General features: G+C 47.3%; 1 protein-coding gene across 4 annotated transcripts in view; it reads right to left on the bottom strand.

Moving 5' to 3' along the window:
• The window catches only part of grm8a (glutamate receptor, metabotropic 8a), a 166,640-nt gene that overhangs the window by 12,285 nt on the left and 135,152 nt on the right, over positions 1-19,203 (bottom strand). For 3 of the 4 annotated variants that reach the window (XM_048267684.1, XM_048267683.1, XM_048267685.1), the window contains 2 exons: positions 10,331-10,470; positions 7,239-8,174 (listed from right to left, as the gene is read on the bottom strand). In XM_048267684.1, coding sequence (XP_048123641.1) covers positions 7,239-8,174; positions 10,331-10,470 — 1,076 coding nt within the window. Of the gene's footprint in view, positions 1-7,238; positions 8,175-8,223; positions 8,360-10,330; positions 10,471-19,203 lie in introns of those variants that run through there. The other variant, XM_048267686.1, reaches the window with a different exon arrangement.

The following is a 19,203-nucleotide window of genomic DNA, read 5'->3' as shown; positions in this document are numbered from 1 at the left end:
GGTTGCCGGTTCGATCCCCGAGGCAGTAGGAAAAATGTAGACGGGGGAAGTGGTTGAGCACTGCTCTCCCATGCCCACATCCACGGCTGAAGTGCCCTTGAGCAAGGCACCTAACCCCCCACTGCTCCACGAGCGCCGCTGTAGCAGGCAGCTCATTGCTCCAAGTTAGTGTTTGCGTCACCTCACTGTGTGTGTTTCATTAATTCACGGATTGGGATAAAAGCAGAGACCAAATTTCCCTCACGGGATCAAAAGAGTATATATACTTATACTTAAAGACGTTCATTTTGCTCTTCAGCCAGCTGATATAGTTCCGGTGGACCTGCCAGCTGTTGTAGTGGCTATTGTTTAAGTGTACCTGTTTACATGGACCCGGTTGGATGTTGCACCTGGTGAATGAGTATGGTAAGATGCTGAAGGAATGTATGCAAAGTTGAATAAAGACTTGCCCTGTTGGGCATAAACAAGATGTTCAGTGTCTGAGTGAACACAAAAGGAGCAGAGTATAACAGGAGATGCCTTTGCAACACAGCTGACACTCTACTGGAAATATATATGCGCTGTCTAAAGAGCTTTCCGTGCATAAGCCGCATTACTAAATGCTCTTGACCTCGGAGTGTGCTCATACCAAAGTAAACATATGAAATCGCCACAAATGTTTGGGAACACTCGCAAACGATCTAAAGAGATAGTTCTCCACAAACAAATATTGACACTGGGTCACCATTCAAATTGCGATGTTTACACAGAAACATTTGAATGCAGTTCAAAGAAAACATGTTTGCCTCTGTTTGTGTTTGTGTCAGTTCAAAGAATGTGAGTGCACCTTTGATCTGAATGGACAAAAGCCAGTAGGAGTCAGAGCACCCCTTATCAGCACTGTTGCGCTGTGGTTTCTATCCAAGCGCGTTACACAGGAACCCATCTGCCTGCCTTCTTAGAGGGAGGGCTGTTAAACAGGCAACATCAACTGAGCAATTAGCCACAAAATCACCCTCAGGTGCACTTCAAAGGAATAGCGGCAGGGAATATCACCAGCCAATGGCTTTCTAAAATTAAGCACATCATGCTATCACATGCTGCACACACGCATGCACACACATGCACACACACACACACATGCACACACACACACACACACACACACACACACACACACACACACACACACTCACTCACACATACTCACTCACAAAGTTGGAGACCAACCTGTGTAGCAGTTCACATGTTTGTGTCAGCAGGTGCTGCGCTGTGGCAGCAGAGGGTATTCCTCAGGTGCTTGCAGGTATGTGGGGGGACCAACTGCTGTGTGCGGGCAAGTGTTTTTAACGGGGGGGCGACGACATTTGGCACAACATGAGAGTGAGCGCAAACGTCACCTTCGCTTTGCGCTTGCTGCTGACAAACATTAAACGCTCGAGCACACAGTGCACACCCTGGAAACGAGTTTTGACAGTCAGAACATGAGATTCTTTTCTACTAAAGGCAGGGATGATACCCATTCTGCATTGCACAACATGAAGACACACACTCACATACACACACACAGAGAGAAACACACACATGGATGCTCCACTTTTGAGTTTCTTTCTAGCCGAACGGCATGAATTGCAAATGCGAATGAAAAGGGAGGAAAAGCAGAACCCACACATTTGCTCGCCGCCTTCACTTGATTTCTGCTTGTCATTGAATGCCGTTGTCATAGCACCATCGTTCCCACGGCAAACGTATGCTTTTTTGTGCAAAGCTCCGTGGAGAGCTTTTCAATGGCACATTTTATCATCCCAAGTCGCACAATGTTGCCTTTGCCTGCTATCTGTCAAAAATATGTATACTATGCGAAAAAAGATGCACACAAATGCTAAAAAAAAAAAAAAAAAAAATCTGAATAGAGAAAAAAAAACGTGTTTTTGAAAACGTCTTAATGCAGAGGTGACAGGAAATTATTTATTCCCCATTGTGCATCTTACAGCAGAGATGAATGCCTTGGCATCAAATTCCAATCATTTGAGGCCCTGTGATTTAAGTGCCACACACTGGCTCCATCTGATGACTGATGGGTCACATCCTACATGGCATGAATGCAGATGAAAAGGAGTGAGGAGACTGACAGCAGTGGCATGGGCACCAGGGAGGAGGGCTAACTGATTCAGACTGACACTGGGCCATCTGCTGTGCTGTGTGTGAATGAGCAGTCTGCATTGAGTGAGCCAGTGTGTTTAAATAACTATTTGCAGCGTCCAATACATCCATATGTCGTTGTTTTTTTTCCATGGGCAGATATTTATTTCTGTATGAATTGAAATTGATTTGTGTGTGTGTGTGTGTGTGTGTGTGTGTGTGTGTGTGTGTGTGTGTGTGTGTCTGTTTCTGTTTGTGATTGTGTGTATAAGAGAGAGAGAGAGAGAGATTGTGTGCATGTGCATGAGTGTGTGTGAGTGTGTGTAGTGTGTGAACATCTTTCTCTATGTGCGAGCCTGTGCCTCTGTGTGAACTATAGCTGAAGACAAAATACACTAATGATATCTAAACAGACGCTGGCACAGCTGAGACCTCATATCGCCTGTGTGTGTGTGTGTGTGTGTGTGTGTGTGTGTGTGTGTGTGTGTGTGTGTTTTACATGCTGCACTGAGCTTTTTCGTGCTTCTGTATCGCATCCTTAAAATTGTTTTTTTCTTCCCAGGGAGAGAATGGAGAAGGGGGGCCTGGCCTTTAATGCTGGTAGTGAATGGCGCCCTCGTGTATTTAGGGAAGTGTCTGATGTGTCCACTTGGCCCTGCCTCCAGTGACCCCACCGCTCCGCATCGACCTCCAAACTGCCATTTCCAGGATGCCTCCTTTACAAGTCTCAAAGGCAAAGGCATCGGGATGAGCAGCAGCATCAGCATCAGAGGCAGTCGCCACCGCCGCCACCAACGCCATGGCTACAGATTACCCAAGGTTAATGGCGCCTCGTGGACGGCTAAGGATCTGGGCGGTCACTCTCCCCACCGGCAAAAGCACCTGCTGTGAATCCATCAGCTGGGATGATGGATAATATTGAAGGGCGGGCTCAGGGGAGGAGGGGCAGGGATGCGTGGGGAGAAGAGTGGCCGCACCTCTCGCTCGTGTGGAGCGTAATCGAGCACTCCACAGGGGTGTGTGTGTGTGGGGGGGGGGGGGGGGCAGCCGGGTCACGACCGCCACCAGCTGCACTCACGTGAGGGACAGAGAGGAAGAGGAGCGTGGGAGCGACGGATAAAGAGGGAGGAAGGAGAAGAGAGAGAGAGAGAGAGAGAGAGGGAGAGATGGATACATATGGATACATACCAATGTGCCATATATTGTACTCCAAGCAGTCTCTATGTAAACCTTATGTTCAAACGTTGTGCTTTGGCAATGCAAAAATATGTATCATACTAATTGAATGCTCACTTGAATTGAACTGAATTGAAATTGAGAGATGGAGAAATTAGAGAGCGAGAGGGAGAGAAAGAGAGAGAGAGAGAGAGAAAAGAGTGAAGACAGAAATGAGCGAAAAGTGAGTGATGGGGAAGAGAAAGGAGAGAGACAGAGAACTATGAGGTGAAGAGTCGGCATCAAAGGAGCGGAAGACAGGAGACAGAGCGTAATGAAGAGACCAACTGAAAATGGTGAATACCAAAATATGCAGAGACAGAACAGGGTCAGAGAGAGAGAATGAAAGAAATGTCAGGACTGGAAGTCCAGGGGAAGATGAGCTGGAGAGGTACCATCGACTGAAGTGGGGTGTGGGGTGCCGAAAAAGGTCCGCAAGGACAAAATGGTGATGTAGGCCCACTACTGTATGTCTCTCAGGCATTAAATCACAAAGTCTCTCTCTCTCTCTCTCCCTCCAACACAGACCTCCCCCAGCATGCTCATAATTACCCCGTGTCTGAAACCACCATTTTCACCTAACCTACGGTGCCATGCCGAGAGCTGCCTTCAAAGCCGTATCATTTACAATTATGCAGAGTGACTGAGTAACAAAGCGGCCGCCTTGTTCCCCCTCTTACCTGTTTTACATTAACAATCCCCTCCAGAGCACCTCCGGGGAAAAGACTTATTTGCAAACGGACTGTTTCTGATCGCTACCACTGTGAGGTTGAGGTGCCGGGGTAGGGGGGGTGGAGGTGGGGGTGGTGGGTGGTGGAGTAAAACCCTGAGCAGGTGTTCACTCCACAGTGTTGGAGAAACCAGACCTGCAGTCCCATTCATCTTAGAGAAACCTGCAAAGTCAGGCCACGTGTGTAATTTGTTGAGCGAGTGGGACGTCCGTCTGACTCAGACCGTATGAAAGGAGAGAAGGAGGGAAACAAGCTGTGGGTGGAATGTTTTTTTTTCTTTCTTTTTGTCCGGGGGCTGATCTAACACCCAGCATGGTCATCTTGACCGGCTGGACGGCCACCTTATGGTGTCATTGACCTCCCATGGACCCCACACACACACACACACACACACACACACACACACACACACACACACACACACACACACACACACATACTGTACAAGCACACACACACACACACACACACAGACACACATACTGTACAAGCACACACACACACACACACACACACACACACACACACACTGTACAAGCACACACACACACACACACACACACACACACACACACACATACTGTACAAGCACACACACACACACACACACACACACACACACACACACACACACACACACACTCAATATTCAAGCTCTTATATCGGCCCATTAACATTCCAAAGAGCTTAGTCGGATCGAACGTGTCAAAGCGCACATAACAGGGTGGAGGAGCACACGTCAGACAGGCAGGTAGGCGGAGGTTTTGGATCCCTGTTGCAGCTGCAGTCTCTCCCTCACATCAATCGAGGCCTCTCTCACACAGCATCCATGCTAAGAACAGAGTGCCGGGATAAGAACGGCACGTACAACCAACTTTGGCAAAATCAGAAGCTTTGCTTTGCCAACGCTGAGATTAGGGCCGTGAGATTCCGTAGGGATCTGCCAAGTAGATGAGTGTGTGATCTGTGTGAGGAGAACTCCAAGCTGAAAGCTTTCTTTTTTTCTTTTTATGCTTTTTGCAGTATGTAGATTTGCTTGAGTGAGCTCTTTTGCAATCATCTGACATCATGTTTCAGAGCAGTGGGGCCACTCTCAGTCTCCAACGAGAACAAAGTCGACTTCTCATTTGGTATGCAAAGCAGAGGTCCCCAAAAGACCTCTCTCTCTCTCTCTCTCTTTCTCTCTCCATCTCTCTCTCTCACACACACACACTCTCTCTCTCACACACACACACACACACACACACACACACACACACACACACACACACACACACACACAGAGGCATACAGTCACAACTACATTTACAGCCGGGGTTTTGATTTGAATTAATTTCTTTGTTTACATGCGTTAGTGTCAGTCTCCTAAATAGGCTTGCACATTTAGACAAGTTACCTCGCCGATAAGCACCTATCACAGTCACTGCGATATAGCCATTGAATCACACCGACGATTTGAAAGTGAATCAGCTGATGACTTGCTTTTACACTAGTCTTCTTCCCTCTCTCCTGGTGTCAGTGTTATGTTGTCATGAAATAATTCATGCAGCGATTTTCTCATTACGGGCCGTAATGACTGAGAACAACACCACGCTGTTCCAAGAGACTTCCAATCATTCCTCACGGTGACTGAAAACACTGTGTGGTGTTTGCTCACTGCGTAATTGGTATATCCATATGTGTCTCCATTTCTCTCTCACCCTCTCTTTCTCTCTCTCTCTCTCTCTCTCTCTCTTTCTCTCTCATCTCTCTCTCTTTTTTTCTTGCCTGTGAAAAGGTGGTGTCTGTGTGGTCTGGTCCTCCTGAAGATGGCTAATGATGTCAGCCCAGTTGGCTGGCTTAATGAGGTCTCATCTTAAGAATGCAGTGAGAGGTGTGGGGGTAGTGAGGGGTAGTGAGGGGTAGTGAGGGGGCCGAGGAGGAGGAGGGTGAAGGTGTGAGTGAGAGAGAGAGAGAGAAAGAGGAATCAAACAAGACAGCTCATTACGTTGCTCTGTTGTCTGCCCGGCACCCAGCGTCTGTAGTCTCCAAAACAACCTCATTCAGCGTCCGCAAACGTATTCCCTATAGGCTGAGGCTTCACATATAGGGCTACGCGCAGCAAAGCCATTCCATTCACACTGTGAAACGCAGAATCCCCACTCACACCGCTGGGCTAAACAAGTCTAATGGCCTATAACGGACATTGTGCTTTACTCCTGACAGACACTTCTCCAGGCTACCTTGCCTTAACAATCACAACCATTGTCCATTTTAGAAGCTCTTGCATCCACTGACTACTATAAAGTATCCAGTGTCTTAACTACGACATACCATAGCAGATTAAAACCACAGGTTACATTATTCAGCATCTGTTGATGCATGTTGAATAATTAAGGAGTCACAACCACCTTTTATACTGTTAGTCAGAGGAAATACCATACTTTGAGTAGTTTTATGTGGGCATTAGGAAGCTGAGTTGTAAGTGAAACCAGGGTGATTTGCATGGGACTCACAATACAACACAACACAACACAACACAAGTTGTTTTCTCTGTGTAAGGGACCAAAGACTTATGTGAGTGAGTAGTAAGCAAACAGTTTGCTTATTTTTCTCACAATACAACACAACACAACACAACACAAGTTGTTTTCTCTGTGTAAGGGACCAAGGACTCAAGTAAGCAAACAGTTTGCTTATTTTTCTCACAATACAACACAACACAACACAACTCAAGTTGTTTTCTCTGTGTAAGGGACCAAGGACTTATGTGAGTGAGTAGTAAGCAGCAAACAGTTTGCTTATTTCTCTCAACTGTATTGTTCCGAGTCCAAATCTTCCTAGCTATGTATGTGTGCTAAGCTATTACTCCCATATGCTAACAGCTACCCAGCTGTTGCCAAAATGACTTGAAATGATCCTTTGAAAATATCCTAATCCCTGATACAATACAAATTTGTCTCTTTGCAATGCTGTTGGCAAACTGATGAACAGCCAAATCAGTTGAGAGCATTTTTTGGCTGCCTCCTGGAAATGATTGTTTCTGCTCTCCGTCCAGATTTTTGGACCCGACCATAAAGCCTACTGATCCAAAAACAATCATACGCTACTCTGAGTCAATCATAAACTTTTACGGTCGAACATCGAGCAAAACATTTTTGGGGGGTGTTTGTGTGGGGGTGGGCGGCTTACCCGTTCTGCTGACTGTGCCGTTCCGAAGAAGATGGGTATAAAAGCTAGCCAAATGATGCAGGTAGTGTACATAGTAAATCCAATGGGCTTGGCCTCGTTGAAGGTCTCGGGCACGCCCCGCGTCTTGATGGCGTAAACAGTGCATGTGACCATTAAGAGGATGCTGTAGCCCAGTGAGCAGATGAGGGACAGGTCCGAGATGTCGCACTTGAGCACGCCGCGGGCTTTGAACGGGTCCTGTGTGCGCTGCTCGTCGAAGTCCACCACGATGTGCGGCGGGTCGCGGGCAAACCACACCAGCACGCCCAGGAGCTGCACGGAGATGAGGCTAAAGGTGATGACGAGCTGCGACGCGGGGCTGATGAAGCGCGGCGCCGTCACCGACATCTTGCCCTGCTCGAAGATGCGGTGGATGCGGTTGGTCTTGGTCAGCAGCGCCGCATAGCTGAAGCACATGCCCAGGCCGAGGAAGATGCGTCGGAACGAGCACACGGCCACGTCGGGCGCGGCGATCATCAGGAAGGTGATGGCGTAGCACAGGAAGATGCCCGTCAGCAGCACGTAGCTCAACTCGCGGCCCGAGGCGCGCACAATGGGCGTGTCGTTGTAGCGGACGAAGGTGACGATGACGAAGGTGGTGGCCAGGATGCCCAGGACGGAGACGAAAACGGGCACCACGGCCCAGGGCGAGTACCACTCCAGCTTGATGATGGGGATGGGCTGGCAGCCCGTGCGGTTGGCGTCCGGTCGCTGCTCGTAGGGGCACAGCTCGCATGTCAGCTCGCTGGCCTGGAAGTGGTAGCCCTCGCAGCGCTCGCAGTGCCAGCAGCACGGCACGCCCTTCACAATCTTCTTGCGCTCGCCCGTGCGGCACGGGGCACTGCAGATGGACAGCGGCAACAGGGGGTCCCGCGTCCGCCAGTGCATGGCGCTCACCTGGACATGGAGACACAACATAGACAGACAGAGAGAGACAGACAGAGAGAGAGAGAGAGAGAGAGAGAGAGAGAGAGAGAGAGAGAGAGGGGGAAAGAGAAACCAGAGCAACAGGAAAGGTAAGCAAAAATGGATGCAGTTGCAAGATCAAGCGAAAGAGAAAACTATAGACATTTTGGGAAAGACTGAAAGGTAGAGTGAAGAAACAGGGAGAGAAGGAGATGAACAGGCCTGTCAGGAACAGCTGTGAAAAAGGAAAAACAATACTTTCCCACTACACAGTCTAAGCCAGAGGGAATGGCACGTCCACTCTCGAAGTACAATTACTAGTGACAAACGGCCCTCACCAGGCCTTCATAGACTAGCAGTGAAAATGGGAAGCTGTTACCGAGACCAGCTTAAGGATATCTTTTCAAGCATTCAGCCAAGCCAGCATTGTAAGCTACTGGCTCAAGCACTCGCAGGCATGTCTCAAACTTGACGGCAGACTGTGGGACATAATCGTATTTGACACAAATAGGGCAGCCGTGCTATGTGCGTGATAACGCAATTGAGTTTTTACGTAATGACCGATGTTGGAGATGCATTCTCCTGTCCTAGAAAAGCAATCTAATATGGAATAAACAAATTAAAAAACTTTTTTCCTGATGAAATTATGATTTTGACAGGCATTGTGCCAGGAAGAGGCGGGAGACTATATTTGTTGATAAGACGGCATTAAAACAAGATAGATGAGTAAATTGTAATTGATTACACTGCCAGATCCACCCACAACACTGATCTCACTTCGGCCTGTTGTGAAAAGAGCTGTCTGTGTGAAAGTATGAGGAAAATCCAGACAACATTAGGAGGCTGGACAGTTCTGGTTTAATTACTGGAAACTTCCAAATGAACAGCTAGTCTAATGCAAATTAAACATTATCTGCAAATAAGCAAATGAATGTAGGGCCCAATCCCAAAGTAATCCTCAGGGGAATGGATGTATTTGTTTTGTCCTCTTTTTTCATTTCTGAGCCATGTTCTGGAGACAAGAGAGGGGAAAAAACCATTAGATGACCATGCGTAATTAATTAGTCTTTATTTGTGTCGCTCCTCATCCCACACAAACACTTCTAATACGACCAAACAGGCGAGAGGGGTGGGAAACAACGCAAGCTGGAGTCTCTGAGGGACTGTGCCAAGGCTAACGCTGTTGCACTCCCCTCCCTTTCCCCCCACGCTGAACGAACAGACGCGCAAACCACACGACCACTGCCAAAACACATGGCTGACATTTTCCGCGCGTGTAAAAGAATTTGAAACTGTAAAGAGTTTAGTGCACGCCGAGGGAATTAGGAGGAACTGGAGCACTAGACTTCTAGACGGAACTTCTTGGAGAACATCCGGAGGCCAGCTGATTGCCTGCTTTTTCACTCTTACTACACACCTGTGCAATGACCGTTGGGGAGCAACAACACAGCTTGCTATTTTCTCTCTAGTGCTTTCCTGGAAAAAAACAACGTCAACGTCAAAAAAAAACAATGTCACTACTAATGGACAAACTTCTCTTCCCTGCCCACCCTCTCACACACACACACTCTCTCTCACACACACACATTCTCTCTCACACACACACACACACACACACACACAAACACACACACACACCACCAGCTTTTAATTTGTTTGATTTGTCATTCTTTCTCCTGCAAAATGCAAACATGCCATTTCTTTCACACTCTCTCTTTTTCTCTCTATCCTTCCATCTCCCTCACTTCTCTTTCCATCTTCCTCGCTCTCTCTCTCTCTCTCCCCCTCACTCGTTTCCTCTACACTGAGTATTTTGGCCATGGAAATTTTGCTCATTTAGGAATCCATTAGTTTTTGTTTTTCAGTCAGGCATAAAAGCATTAAGCTCCTATTAGTCTCCTCATCTTTCATCCTGCCAGCTAATGAAGCCCTCTGTGTACTGTTTTTCCCATCAGCGTAATTGCCAGAAAGGTGGATATCCTCGGTGCGAAAAAATCCTAACGCCGGCAAAATATTCACCTGCATTCACTGTACAGCAAGGCAAGGCCTCTGGGAGCCTATAATAATTCGTATGACGAGGAATAAATGAGGGGTGGGAATTTGGGGGTGTTTTTTTCTCTTTCTATAATTCTGGCTCTTGGCCTTACGTTCAAGTGCAGCTTGTTGGACCAGTGGCCGATGACTTTGTACTCGGCGGCGGACTTGTTGTTCATCTGGTACTGGAAGATGTCGTAGCGTCCTGGCGCGTCGCCATTCTCATTGAACACCACGGGAGTCCCAGCAGTCCCTGGAAGGAAGGATAGATAAAGAGAGAAAGAAAGAGAGAGAGAGACAGAGCAAGAGAGGGAGAGAGAGAAGAGGCAGGTGAATTAGTCAGAGGTCCCTGTGAGACCTGTACCAAAGTTTGTTGCTAGAGATGTGAACTCTTAACAATACTTGACTGTAGCCTTGGCGATTTCAGGAACACTATGATTCTAGGAACACCTACTGTTAGTGCTGCATTGATGCAGGCGGCTCTCAAGGTAATCACGACGAAGAGGAGAAAAAAAGACTAATTTTCCCCCGCAGCTATACCAGTATTGGTTTGAGTTACTGCGTGACAGTTTGAGTGTATCTGGAAGTGTGTGCATACATGTGTGTGTGTGTGTGTGTGTGTGTGTGTGTGTGTGTGTGTGTGTGTGTGTGTTTTGTGTGTGTGTGTGTGTGTGTGCATATATAAACCCTAAGTCCCGAACTCTCAGATGCTCGATTCACACTTCTTGGCTCTACCTGTCGCCGGCGCCTGAAAGCCGGCTCAGGTGTCAGAGCTATAAATAATGCATTGGCGCGGCCAGCAGAAGGAGTGCAAAGAGAGAGGGGGAATGAGAGAAAGAGAGAGAAAGAGAGAGAGACAGAGGGGGTGGGAGGAGAGAGATAGAATTGCTGCATCGTCGGAGGTGTAAGCTACACAACCTCCCCAGGCAGCTCGAACCTTACAGATGGCTCCCTCTCTCTTTCTCTCCCTCTCCCTCTCCCTCTCCCTCTCTCTTTCTCTCCCTCTCCCTCTCTCTTTCTCTCCCTCTCCCTCTCTCATTCCTTCTCTTTCCCTCTTTCTTTCTTTCCCCCTGCCGATAATGCTAAATGCACTGCGCCCTCTTCTGCTGCCTCCCACTTACTCTGCGCTCCAAGTGGATATTTCAAGATAAAAATGGGGTGGGGTGGGGGGGGGGTGTTATGTAGATCTGGGAGATCAAAGGAAGCGAGTAATTACAAACACACATATTTTAAGAGAGGGTGCGGCGCACGACTAAAATGTCCTGCAGATTCTCCCGTTCGTCACCCGGGAGCGCCGCAGTACTGAGCCCCTGCCACGTCAAGATGGCGGAAGGATAAGAAGTCATCGAAAGGGTAAGAGAAGAGACGTGCCAGAAGTGAATGTCAGGAGAAAAGAGAGGGAGGAAGTGTGTGAGCTGTGAGGATGGAGGGAAGGCAGGCAGAGTGAGAGGGGGATCAGTAGAGTGACACAGAAAGAGATAATAATAATAGCCGTCCGTACAGCAGCATGTGTTTGGTCGTGTCACCGCATCTGTCCGCGCTATTCTTAATACAGTCTGCTGGAGACAGGACGGGCGCTTCCACAGGATATTCTCAGCCAGCTGCACCCACCAGTAAGTATTAAGGGAAGGTGGGATTCTGGGTGGAGCGCTGGAGCAAGCCCTGTGACACCAAGCGATGACCAATGATCTGTCACAGGGTAGTTGGATGCAAATTAAAAAAAAAAAAAAAAAAAAAAGATTTCTCTCGGTTTGGCGCCTTAGCTTGCCCGTACATCCCCCGCCCAGCTTACAGACGGCACACGCAGGTGTTAATTAGAAAAGACAGGAAGGCTTGTCACCATTATCCGCAGCTTAGGGCATGGTTACACACTGCACTCCTCTGCTTAGCGCTCCCCATTTCTCCTTTTTTCCCTTCATTTTTCCGTGGGCGTAATCTCCAAGCTCAGCCGAGCTCAAGCATGGGCCCGGGAATGATGTCAATTAAGGGGCATTCCATCAAATTTTAATTAAAAGAAAGGGGAGGAAATGTGCCAATATATCACCACTGTAACTCAATAGACCTTTACAGAGGAGGGTCACCGATAGTTTCTGGGGGGATCCGGAATCTTCCAATTCATTCCAGGCATGATCAAGAACATCTGAAGCAGGAGACACTAAGCTTGTTCACACACCTGAGCAAACTGAAAGCTGCCCTTAGGGGACTTGGCTTGTGACTTTGTGACTCGAGGGCTTGTTTCAAAGCACTTGCAGTGGACAGAGAGGCTAGCTAATGGGGCTATCGAGTGCCTCAGTGCCCTCCACTCGCGCACGCTTTGGCCCTCATAATTATATGAATCACAGCACCTCATAAACGTCCAACAGCAACAGAGACTGGGAATTCTGCCCCTACGACGAATGAAAATCTGGTTCATTCATCGGTTTGGCACCAGTTTAGTCTCATTAATCCGAGCCATCTAATCAAAACACATCGCTGACAGATGGGTTAGTGCTGCTATGTATTTCATTCATTTTCCCTTTCACTCTGATTATTCTCAAGCTGTGATGATACAGTACATTATGTGAGGAAATACTTGAGTGAAAAAAGTCAAAAATAAAGATTAATTCATACAGTCTTGCATTCATTAATCAGATGATTTCATCCAAAGCTATTTACATTAAATATTTGCAGTGCATTAAGTATACATTATCATCAGGAGCATATATGATATATCAGTCACCCTATGATCTGGTTGTTGCCATCATATTGCTCTGCTCATTTTTTTTTTCATGAGAAATCCAATTATGATTTGATGACTCTTATCATTTACAGCATCAGGAGTGAAAGATTTTGTTTTTTATTCATCTGGTCACTGTTTCTTTTTTCTTTTTCTTATCAGCTCCTGACCTCAAACTTCCTCTCTGCAACAGTCCCTTTCCAACTTTGCACAGAGTTTGTCAAAAGAGACAAGCCATCTGACGAGGCTGAAGAGAAAATTAGCGGGAAGAGAATAGCTGGCGTCTGTCTCCTCATCCTAGTTTGGTATCTTATGAGAATGTGACTTACAAAATTGGCTCCTCGGGTTGGATCTGTGTGGAAATGAATCAGAAACTTGGCGAGAGTCCTTTCCTCCTGTCAAGTAGGTGTTTATGCACCCCCTGGCACAGACACGATCAAACTTTGAGGCCTCGCTTAGCTACTTCTCTGAAGGAGAATACACACACATACACACACACACGCACACACACACACACACACACACACACACACACACACACAGACACACACACACACACACACACACACACACACACACACACACACACACACACACACACACACACGCACACAAGCACACATGCACACACGCACACACGCACTCTGTACTTGGCCAGCAGCTGATATGTTCGCGTGGCTGAACGGTCATTACTAGATGTATTTCGACATGCCGATTTGGCACCTGCCCGCCTCACCAGGCATGACCTGAGGGGGAGGGTTGGATCGGTGATTTACCCTCGACTCGGCTTTCATCGTCCAAGCGCTGGAAACGTTCCCACTTGATAAATGCCGAACTCCGGTATATATATATAACTCCTGACGGTCGCGGAGAGTGTAAGTCTATGGACCGTTTTGCATATCAAAGGGATGCAAGTGAGCAGACTACTTGAGATTCACTTACCATTTAAGAGCCCAATTCATTCACTGAATCAAGAAACAAGGCTGTCTCTCTTTCTCTCTCTTTCCCTCTCTCTCTCCCTTTGTCTCTCTTTCATAAGTGATAATGTAATTTAATCAAATCACTTAGCGTACAAATTCCTCCTAATAGCTTGATCGTGTTACACAACTAACAGTTCAAAAGGCCAATAACATCCATCCAGGTGTATAAGGGAGCCTTAGACAAATGAGAGTCAGAGAAGGATCGATCCTGACGAGCAGACTAACGGATGGTCCCTCATCCTCGCCCCCCCTCCCCTCCCCTTGGTCATTTAGAGGTGGGTGGGCCCTCTCTCGCTCTCTGTGGCTTGTGTGCGGTGAAACTGGACTCTGAGGTTACTAATATCCCGGCTAAGAGGCGGGGATGACACTGGCGTAGGAGATAAAACAGTGCAGCCCAGCGGCTGCCAAGAAGCCCCCCTCCAGAGCTCTCGCAGTGCAGCAAAAACAAGCTGCTTCCAAAGTTTCGAATTTCCAAACTGACTGGAGAAGGCCAAAAAAACAAAAACAACAACAACAAAAAAACAGAAAACAACTTCCTGCATCTGCTGCTGATATTTTGATAGATTGTTACGGAGGCAGTGCCACCGAGATAAACAAAACATGCAGTTTTCAGTGGAAACCCTGCATATTGGAATGGGATGAGTATGTGCTTCCTATTTCTGTTTGGTGTCGTCTTGTCTGTTGTATTGTAGAGCACACAGCAGCAAATTCCCAATAACTTCTGTTGTATGGCAATTAAAGTATGGAATCTTAAATGTTCCGGAATATACCAACAGTTTTGAAGACACAAAACAATAAGAAGCTGTGGCTAAATTGGGATACAAATAGGGGACATTTCTTAATATTTTACAACATTGTTCTGACTGGTCCAGAACACTTCCATGGACCTTCGGTTAATCTTCTACATTTGGTCTCCTAAAGCTGCCAAATCTAGCTTCACAGCGCAAGTGAACCTCGTAACGATGCTGTAGCTGAACCTGAAATCAAACTTAATGATCAGGTGCACCAGCCAACCCCCGTCGTCCTCCCTGGACTGTTCCACAAATTAGGTCCATACATTGCGGCTTAAAATCACTAAGCTCCATTACATCAACACAGCTGACAACTGTAATGACCGACCTGTCGTGAACACATGGCACATAGTTTATCAGGCATAAAACACACACACACACACACACCAACCCTTATTACGGCGAGCAGAGACAACCTTTTTTAATGGAATTGTTTATGGTGAAAGATGGTGATTTCAAATTTCAGGCAATTTTCTTCCATAGACTACCCTGGAAACCCAGAGTTCTCGCGAGAGCACAATTTGAATTTGCTCAGCGTTTCACTCTGGCAATCAGTAATGATGCTCATTACCCATGCCGTTGAAGCCGAGCTGCACCGGTGTATCTGATATACTGTAGGCGGGCCAGAGGCCTAAACAGATGACGACAGCACTGCGACTGAATCAGTCAGTAAACATTGCAAGATGGCTACAGATGAACACCGGTTGTTTGAAACGTCTTTGACCGCTACAATGAACGATTGAATGAATTATTAATTTTTTTTGGTGGGGGTTGGGTAGATAAAGGAATGTGTACAGTATGTGTGTGTGTATGTATGTATGTTTTGTGTCTGTGCGTGTGTGTCTGTATATATGCATGTCGTGTGTATGTGTGTATGTATGTACTGTATGTGGTGTGTGTGTGTGTGTGTGTATGTACAGTATGTGTGTGTGTGTGACGCGTGTTCCAGTGTTGGTGATTTAATGTGATACTAGCTCCACGTTTAGACTAAAGTGTGAGGGAGCCGAGCCTCTCATTAGTCGCACGCTCTTGCCTGGCAGCTCTGTAAGGCCAGTGTGGCCCTCAGCGATTTGGCTCCGCTGGCTTCATTAGAGCCTGTCAGAGCGGCGCGAGGGGAACAGCAACAGCAGCAGCAGCAGCAGCAGCAGCAGCAGCAGTAACAGCACTAGCACTGGGCCGCCATGACACAGCCACATGATGGATACAAATGTTGTGGTTGTTGTTGTTATTGATTTGTTTGGGTGGAGGTTCCAAAACATGAGGTGAGGTCGACCTGGGTTCTTTCTTCTAACCTGGACTCCACCACCAAACCCTCGTCCACTTGTCACCAGAGTGGACGTCTATGCGTTGCTCTGCTTGTTCTCTCACTCCTTCAACCCTTGTCAATGAAGATGGAGGCCCATCCTCTAATGCTGCTGCTTGGTGTGCTTATAATGAGGGCGAGAGGGGGCCGGCCTTTAAAAACCGAGAGACAGGAAGCTCGCCAGCATCTTGTGCTAAATCAAAGGGACGAAAATGGCGGGGGAAATACGAAAAAAATTATATAGATTCCTATCCCATCCTGAGTGTCAGAGGACTGTCTGTGTTTATGTGACTGCTGTGCACGATTGCGGCCCTCAGGTGTGTGAATGTTTCCCCCGCACAATCACGAGCAACAAACCGCCACACGTCCCAGTGACGAGACACTTTCCCTCTCCACTGATGGCAACAAGCTAACACGAGCCAACGAGGCATGTGCAATCCAGGCCGAGGAGCCCAATGTCCTATTAAAATCGACCCAAATAGCCGGCTTCCTTTCAAACTCTAAAGTGCTGGAAGGATCACATCCACACACAGGAATGGCGACAGTGGCTCTGCCTAACTTTCAGTGTATTGAATTTATCTCGAGCTATCGATTTTTTTTTTTTTGTACTTCCCTGTGTAGGCGAGACTGATGGTGGGGGCGAATCTGTCTGCACACATGACAAACCACAGAAAACAAGCCACTCGTTGAAGGCTAAACCTTTCAAGTGCTTTGACATTAACCTGGAAAAAAAGAGAGAAAGCCAGCTTAGGAAAAGTATTACCTAACAAAAAAGCTTTGCATATTTTTACATTTTCTGCTGCCTGAAATAATGAAATAACATACAAACGAGACTGCACCAAGCAAGAACTAGAGAGGAAGTTGGTTAATTCAGAGAAAAAAGCTCTCAAAGGCTGTTTTCTCCAGCGTTGGTGCTTGTCAACAGTTGTTTGTGGAAATATGCATTGCTCCACTTGTGGGCGAATATCAATTTTCTCAGTGCGCGATGAGAAATGCACAGCGATTAGATTTCTCAGGCTCTGCCATCCATGTTTCTCCTTGCGAGTACAAGAAGGATCTGTTTTTGTATTTTCAAACACAAAACACACACAGCATTAATAGTCCTATCTCCAGCGTCTTTCTTTTTCTCTCACTCTCTCTTTCTTTTCCTCTCTCTTCATCAGTTGTTCGCTCCATCCATCTTCCGACACTAATCTAAAAATAAGCGTATGTAGGAACTAGCTGGAGCGAGTGTGATTGCCGCTGAGCTGGCGATTAGCCCTTGGCGGCGGGCTGCATGCTGCATGGCGCTGGACGCCAGCCTTCAAATCAGCCCGATTCACTGCGTCCACCTCCACTGTGGTCGGCTCCCCGACAACATGCAAGCAGTCGCACGCACGCACACACACACACGCGCGCTTACACACACGCACACGCACACACACGCACGCACACACATGTACACACACACGCACACACACACACACGCACGCGCACGCGCACGCACACACACACACACACACACATGGGAATGCATAACACTGCATAAATGCATAAATGCACATATTTACATATATACATTATTGCCAACAGAGTTTGCACATGTATTCTATCATACATCACATACACACACACACACACACACACACATTCAAACACTGGATAATTGAAAGCCTTCAACATGGCACATGTTCCATATCCTCTGATACCAGTCTTCCCTTTCTTGCCTGATCTTCCGTCATCCTTTCATGTGACATGTTCAGCTCAGTCAGTTGTGGTCATCACACACACTCACTTCCTTTTAATTAGCCACTGTTGTAGTCATCACACACACACACACACACACACACACACACTTGGCGGGTAATGTGTGTGTGTGAGAGACAGAGAGTATACATGTGTAAGGTGCGTGTGTGTGTGGGTGTGTGTGTGTGTGTGTGTGTCTTCGTGTGTGCATGTGAGAAGGAGGAGGGGGCTTCCTGGCACCCCACCACATTGCGGTGCAGTCTACGCACAGTGCCCCGTTGCCGGGTGATGAGCCGTAATCAGTGTCCTGGCATCACACGCACATCACAGTGCTCATCAGCACACAGAGAGAGAGAGAGAGAGAGAGAGAGATGGAGGGAGAGAGAGAGATGGAGGGAGAGAGAGATGGAGAGAGAGAGAGAGAGAGAGAGAGAGAGGGAAGGAGAGTGAGGACGTCTGATTACGGCAGATGTGATGGCAGTACTAAAACTGGTCCTCTGGACCGGGCCCAGGCAGTACCAAACAGCGCTGTCAATCTGTCTGTAGGGCTTTGGCTTTCAGGCGCTATACGCTGCGCTCATCTGCCGTTAGCTCTGATGAGCTGAGTGTTCCAAGATGGATGCAATTGGAATGGAATGCTATGAATATATCTGGCGATGGCCTTAACAATAGCATCCAATTGGATTGCTGATTATTTGAGTAGACCCCTTTGAAACAACAGGTGTGTGTATGTGTGTGTGTGTGTGTGTGTGCGTGCATTTGTGTGAGTGTGAGTGTGTCTTTGTGTGCGTGCATGCATTTATGTGTGTGTGTGTGTGTGTGTGTGTGTGTGTGTGTGTGTGTGTGTGTGTGTGTGTGTGTGTGTGCATCACCACAACATGATTTGCAACACACTACAGTGCAGTCAAACAACCGCATATATCCTCATTAAACATCCAAAATCTTCACCACACCATAGCACACCTAACCAATGCAAAGGTTCTGTACACACACAAAGCTCAAGTTGACACATAGTAGTGTAGGCCGCAAGTTTTTTTTTTTTTTTTTCTTCTTTCATTCCTTCCTTTTCTTTCTGTTTTCTTTCTTTCTTCCTTTTTCATCATTCTTTCATCCAGCCATCAAGGTCTTTGGCGAGGTGTGTGAAAAGAAATGTACCTTGGGGATCTGCAAAGGCAATGACGGATACAGAGTACAGGGAGGAGAAGGAGGAGGAGGTGTGTGTGTGTGTGTGTGTGTGTGTTTGGGGGGCGAGTAAGTGAAGGCACACTTTGTACCAATGTATTCAGCCTGATGCTGCTGCCGCCACCACAACAGAACATTTCACAACATTTCAAAGGCCAAGCGCCATTCACTGCCAGCACTCTCCGCACGAACGCGACATGGGCACCGCGCAACACGTAGCGCCTGGCTATGCTGGACTGTCAAGCCATTTCACAGTAGCCATAATTTGCGAAAATGTTGGAGGGCAGCT

This window comes from Alosa alosa, chromosome 17 (assembly GCF_017589495.1).
Source record: "Alosa alosa isolate M-15738 ecotype Scorff River chromosome 17, AALO_Geno_1.1, whole genome shotgun sequence".
NCBI classification, from domain to species: domain Eukaryota; kingdom Metazoa; phylum Chordata; class Actinopteri; order Clupeiformes; family Clupeidae; genus Alosa; species Alosa alosa.
Note: the sequence above shows the minus strand (reverse complement) of the source record. Positions and strands in the feature narration are given on the sequence as shown.